General features: G+C 39.3%; 1 protein-coding gene across 1 annotated transcript; it reads left to right on the plus strand.

Moving 5' to 3' along the window:
• On the plus strand, positions 1–3,096 carry LOC108250962 (homeobox protein engrailed-1-B; the record flags this gene model as incomplete). The annotated part of the gene is given in 2 exon segments (XM_017441079.3): positions 1–175; positions 2,177–3,096. Coding segments are annotated over 2 exon segments (495 nt in total), but the record flags the coding sequence as incomplete, so codon positions are not given.
• Between the last annotated feature and the right edge of the window lie 3,661 nt (positions 3,097–6,757).

Consider the following 6,757-nt stretch of genomic DNA (forward strand, 5'->3'; position numbering starts at 1 on the left):
GGCAGCCGGTACTCGGACAGCCCGGGGTCCATCGTGGTGCTGACCGGCGGCGGCGGCGGAGGAGGCGGCGGCGGCCGAGGCGGCGGAGCGTCGCCGCCCATCAGCAAGGAGAGCCAGCCGCTGCTGTGGCCCGCCTGGGTCTACTGCACCCGGTACTCGGACCGGCCCTCATCTGGTAAGGCGCTAGTAGTCCCCGGACCGGGACCGAGCCGAACCGAGCCGAGACACGTTCAGGCGAGCGTCAAAAAAATGGGAAACCCGGCAGCCGAGGCTTTATTTTATTCTATTATTTCCTAATAAAAACAGATTATTTCACAGAGCTGAAAACTAAATCACCCCGGGCTCGTTTTACCCGTGTTTAAATCAAATATAACAATAATTTAATTTAATTTCACTACGAATAAATCCAAAAATAAGAAAGTCTAAAAGTGGATTTAAAAAAAAAAAAAAAACTTTTTTAGTAGATAAATTAAATTAAATCCTCTCAAATGTTTAATCAGAATAGCTTTTAAAGAATATTTTAATAATAATAATTATTATAAGGTGAGGTAAATAAAAGCGCCGCCATTGTTGTAGTTTATTACTAGTATTTTTTATATATATATTAAAAATGGCGGAGATTCAAAATAAAAAAAAAGTCTGGATGCTTTAAAAAGTGCTAATATTTAATTTTAAGACTGTAAAATGAGATGAATTTTAAAGCTTTTGGAGACAAAGTAAATATGCTATAATAGTGAGCAGATTTATATATATATTTTTTATTATTATTTTCTGGAGTTTTAATAAGTTGCTGTTTTAATTTGCGTTTACCAGTAAAGTGGCCTTGTATTAATATTTACTATTTTAGCTTTAAATTATATATTTTTTCACAGAAGCTTCAGTTTAAAGAAGATATTTAATTTTAATAAAAACTTCCTTACATTAAGCAGCTGCGGCGGCTTCCTCCGGGTTTATTTCCGGAATATTATCCTGTTTTTTCAGGTGTTTAATTCCCGTTTTACGTCCCTTTTTAATTTAAAAACACACCGCTTCTCCGCCGAGCTTCCTCCCGTTTGTTTGACCCTCGCTGCCGCGCGCTCCTTCCTGATTGGCTGCCGCGGACGCGCACTTGTTTTTAATTAATAACCAACTTTTACTGTACCTGTCCCGTGACCTTATTTGGTCACGACCGGAAGCGGCGCCGTTTAATAACTTGTTCCGGGTTTTTTTTAAAGCTAAAACGTGATTTAAAAATGACTTTTTCTAAAAGAAGCCAGCTTTATTGTTTTTATTTTTTTACACGAAAACACTAAATTATAAACATTTTAGGCTAAAGTGTTTTAAAATGATTTAGTTTAGCCTTTAAATGAAGTTAGCTTTCAGTTGTTTACAAAGTGGGTCACATTAAAATAATAATTTATAACCTTTTTTTTTTAGGTTTGAACATTAAAAATGACTGTATAGATATTATTTTCCTGACCCAAATTAAAGTTAGCACCCAAGCCTGAATGTACTCATATTGTAGATTACAATAAAATAAAAAATGTGGTGATTTTTAGGCTAAACAGCTTAAAAATATGACAATATTCTGCTTTATATTTCATTTTTAAAAAATGTGTTGTATATAAGGTGTGCAATCACAACGTGTTTGCATTTAAATAATAATTAAACGTGTTTTTAATTATATAAATTGTTTTAAAAAAATGTAGTTAGGAGCCAATTGTAACCTTAACTAAAACAAAAAAAAATTAGATTTTTTTTTTGTTTAAATTTAAGCTGAAATATTATTTTTACAATGTAAGCCAATATCAAAAATAATAATTTCATACAGATTTGGGCTACATTTTTGGTAAAATGGCCATGTAATACTGTAGATAAACAAACGTATTTACGCTGTGAGCTGCAATAAATAAAAAAAAAACAAAAACAAATTGAAGGGTAATTTTTTTTGTCCGGTATTTAAAGTCAGCAGCCAGTATTCAGTTTGTAGGCTACATAAAAATAAGAATTTAATACATTTTGAAGGTTTAAGTGACTCAGTCCAAATAAAGGCGTAACGTTCCACTATGGGTGTATTTTAGGACCAACGTTTTGCTGACCTACTTTTCGGGCTTTTCGAGTTTTTCGAGCCTCCCCCCCGTTGCTCCAGCCTAATAGAATAATATATATTTTATTTCCATTGTTGTTTCCACACCAGGCCCAAGGACACGGAAACTGAAGAAGAAGAAGAACAGCAAGGAGGACAAGCGGCCGCGGACGGCGTTCACCGCCGAGCAGCTGCAGAGACTCAAAACCGAGTTCCAGGCCAACCGCTACATAACGGAGCAGCGGCGGCAGTCCCTGGCCCAGGAACTGAACCTGAATGAGTCCCAGATTAAGATCTGGTTCCAGAACAAGCGGGCCAAGATCAAAAAGGCCAGCGGCTACAAGAACGGCCTGGCCCTGCAGCTCATGGCCCAGGGACTTTACAACCACTCCACGACCACGGTGCAGGAGGACAAGGAGGAGAGCGAGTGAGGGGGGGCGGTGAGAGAGGGGGGGGCGCCCGGACTTTGGCCTTCACCTGGAAAAGGGGCGCCCGGACTCTGGCCTTCACCTGGAAAAGGGGCGCCTGGACTCTGGCCTTCACCTGGAAAAGGGGCGCCCGGACTCTGGCCTTCACCTGGAAAAGGGGGGGCGGCACTGACTCTTTACCGATGGATACCAGGAGGGAGGGGAAAGAACTGCTATTTAAAAAACAAACAAACCCAGATTTCTGTTTATGGCAACAGTATATGGACATAATTATATAATTAAAATTTATATAGCCACACAGTTATCATGTTGTACCGCAGCGTAGCTTGATTTCAGGGTCATATCTCGTCCGGTTTCTGTTCCTTCTCCGGTTTTTTGGGGGGTTGGTGGTGACGGTAGATTTTCCCTCCCGGGTTTTTTAGGCTGTCTGGTTTTTATAGACTCATCGTGATCTCCTTGTCGTCCATGTTTTTTTTTTGTTTTTTTTTGCATTAAATCCAAGAGCCGTCCGCAGACTCAAACAAGCCAAAGATTTTAATATGTTCACATGTAGTCTAAAATGATAATAATAAAAAAATAAAATAAAAAAAGAGAGAAAGAGAACAGACTAGATGATTCCTTTTTGGGTTTTTTTTTTTTGGTACCAATTTCCACAAATTAAGAAATAAAAAGGCAGATTGTGGATGTATGCTGCATTTATTTAATTAAAATATAAATTTGGCCAGTTTCAACACTAATATTTAAGAAGATTAACTCCGTGTTAAACATTTTTATTTTTACCATGTCAATAATTACGAGACTGAAATTAGATTTCGAAACCCGTTTAAAGAGCCTCCTGTCGTTCTCGTGTCTCCGTTTGGATAACATTTCCCCCGTTAAACTATTCCTGGTTGTTTTATGAGGTGTAGCTCGCGTCCGGACCGTCGTTCGGGCCCGTTTGGCGTCGGGCAAGGCGGTGTTTCCTTTCGAAACGTTGTGAAAAAAAAAACCAAAACGTCTTTTTCAAATTACCGTAGTCTCCGGTAGTTTGACACGACAGCAATCAGCACGTGTAGGTTTCAAACTGATATAAATTAGACTGAAAGTTGTTTCTTTTTAATCAAAATTGATCTTTTTAGTGGTGACGAAGAGCCCAAATGTTATTTACTCTTTTATGTGCTCTTCTATTAACATTTTAGCACCAAGAATTCAGATTTTAGACGAATATAACCCTTTTTTTTCCTTTTTAAAGTACAAAAACATACTAAAACTCCCAGTCAAAACCAGCCTGCATTAAAGTTAAATATATGAATGTAAATTTGAGCACTTGTTAAGTTATTTTATGTGTAACTAAATCACAGAAACTGTATAAAGTTGCATTAATTCGGACAAATCAGATCTGATATTAGATAGTGTTTCTGGGTTTTTAATCAAAATTATTTCAAGTTCAGCTGTGAGTCAACAGGCGTACAGATATTGTTAAATTATTAAAATAAGCTGTGTGTTTAAAAAAAAAAAAAGGTAGGTTGTATTTTTGTGTTTAATTGGTGGCCGAACTTGTCGGGGACTCCGGTAAACGAGAGGCGAGAAAAATCCTAAATATTTCCAGATTGCTCGGCGTAAGAAACCTATTCCACCCTTAAAAAAACGCTGATTAAGAATATACGTCGACTGTAATCTCGGTCTTCATCTCCAGAGAACAGGAAGGGGGCAGATTTGGTGAATTTTAAGCGTCTTGTAATAAATGTCAGCTTCCCTGCAGCCACTTTAAACCTCCGGAGGAGGGGGAGTTTTACCGGAGGCCCTCAGTGAAATTAGGCCTAATTTGACGTCGCCATTCAATATATTCCTGACATGAATATTCATAGGACCGACGATGAGTCTAACACAACTCCGAGATGTAAAAAAACGACGGATTTGATTTTTAAAAATTAGGCGTTTTTACGAGTTATGGAGCTCTGATACGGTTTTCTAATCGTCAGGGCTAAAACAGGAGGTGGTGGTGTTTAGAAAACACACACACACACTCCTAATGTGATTCTGAATGCAGCCTCCGCGGCCATCTGGCCCGCATGTGTGAGCAGAGGTGACGAGACGGCCCCGCTCGTCACGGTCAGCCGACCCTGTAGCTCTAATGCCGCCATGATAGTTTCGTCGGAGCCTTTCCCCGCGACGGTGTATTTAAAATTCATACAATTATGAAACAGCGGGAGGACTCCCCTCGCCCTCCCACTCCCACCTCGTCGCCGAGGGTTTATCTGTAAAACAAAGGGAAGCCGGGGATCGTTTGCATAGTTAGCATAGTCTGCCTCGCAGGCACAATATGGATTTAATTTATATGCAAATGAAAGCAATAAAGAGGGGAGAATACACGCTGGAAATCTCTGCCGTTTAAACGACGGGGGGGGAGTTAGGGCAGGTAGCGTGCCCGATTCGAGAAGGATGGTGTTATATAACTAACCCAAAACCAACGAAGAGTTCGGGACAATTGCAAACACAGATTTACGGCTAATTTCGGTCTTAAAATTTCGTGTTAAAGTAGAAAAATGTGTCGTGTCGGTGATGGAAAATTTATGCGAAAAGAGAGGTGTGTTCGACAGCGACGTGACGCTTTAATCCGGGTTGAAACTAAAACGGGAAATAGGAAATAGGTGCGTTTGCGCGCCTTAAAACACAACCCCGTATCAGGAAGTGACGATCCACGACACGTGGGGTTCCGTTGGTTAGGTCCGGAAGTTTTCCCGGGTGTTTTCGTTTGGCTTATTTTTACCGCCACAAGAAATTCCTGGCTGTGACACTTTTTTTGAGGTTCAGGGTAGGCGGGTCGGAAAAATTGCACAAGCCGGCTAACCTGGCGTCCACGTGAACGTTGGGAGGTGAGGAGGGCGGAGGCGTTTTTACCGGAATCGAGGCTGCTTCCGGAAATCAAACTGGACCGGACGCTTCGGGCTCAACTTTGGAGATAAACAAAATACAAAAAAATTTTAAAAAATGCTTCCACGCAGAGGTACACAAGCATGCTGCAAGGAAGGGAGGAAAAGTCCCTGGGCTTACGCACACACACACACCCTCACACACACAAAGCCATTTAAAAGCGCTCCTTAGATCACTGCGCTGTGACGGTGGTTTTGGAGCAGCTGCTGCCGCCTCCTCGAGAAGCAGAGGAGTGGAGCAAAGCAAAATAAAAAAAGGTCCTTCGTGTTTTATCTTCCGCTTCTTTTTCCGTGCGTTTCCTGCCCAAACGCTTCAACTTAAGAGTCCACAGTTGGGAAAGCGGCCGTTCCTATTCGCGTTTAAATTTTGTCCCACTGTTTGAGGCGACGCATTTGCTCCAGCTCTTGTTTACTTTAGAAAAAAAAACAAAACAGCTGTTAATCCGTAAAAAAAAAAAACGTTTTATTCGAGTGTACATGAGTGGATACGTGAGAAAATACACGTACAGCTGATTTTAGAGGTTGGGATTTATAACTAAAGATGAATTTGAGCTTTTAGCAGTTTACGAAATAAATCGCCAAGCCGTGTTTTTTTTGTCACGGTTTAAAGGTATTCCTTGAAAACTATGAAATCCACCTAAAAAACAGCGTCATCCTGAACTAAATCAAACGGTGAAGTTTGCAAGAGTTTACTCCGGCAGTTTTCCAGATATATATTAATATGTTGCTCTGAAATGCAGGTACGCACTCAATGTAAACAAAGCGCTTCTATCTGAATATTTTACTCAACAAATCATCACATTTTTCAGACTTCTCAATTCCAAATGGCTCCTCCATGGACGCCACCATTGTTGACCTATTTTCAGTCACTTCAGCTGTTTCTGAAGGTAAGCAAACACATGAGAGATAGCGGTTAACAAATTTTGAAATTAGAACTACACTAATGACTATTATAGGACGACTAGTGCAATTTTTTTTTGATAGGTCTTTACATTACAATGAGTTTTCTTAAATATAGAAATTAATAAATTAGCATTACATTACATTTACCATTACACCTGCTAAATGTAATGCTAACAGGATTACATTTAGCAGGTGTTTTTTTTTAATTGTAAGCATTAGTTAAATTTATTTTAACAAACTACAGAACCTTCACAGGAGTCTGTTTGAATGTATATTTCTGCACTAATATATATATTGTACAAGAACATTTTTGTTTTAGCTTTAGTTAAAACTTTCAAAAACGTAACTACTTAGTTTAAGCAGCATTTAGCTAGTTATATAAAATTTTATTAAAAGGTGTTTTCATGTGAAATTACCGTTAAACATTTAATTTTATTATATAAATTATC

This window comes from Kryptolebias marmoratus, linkage group LG8 (assembly GCF_001649575.2).
Source record: "Kryptolebias marmoratus isolate JLee-2015 linkage group LG8, ASM164957v2, whole genome shotgun sequence".
NCBI lineage: Eukaryota > Metazoa > Chordata > Actinopteri > Cyprinodontiformes > Rivulidae > Kryptolebias > Kryptolebias marmoratus.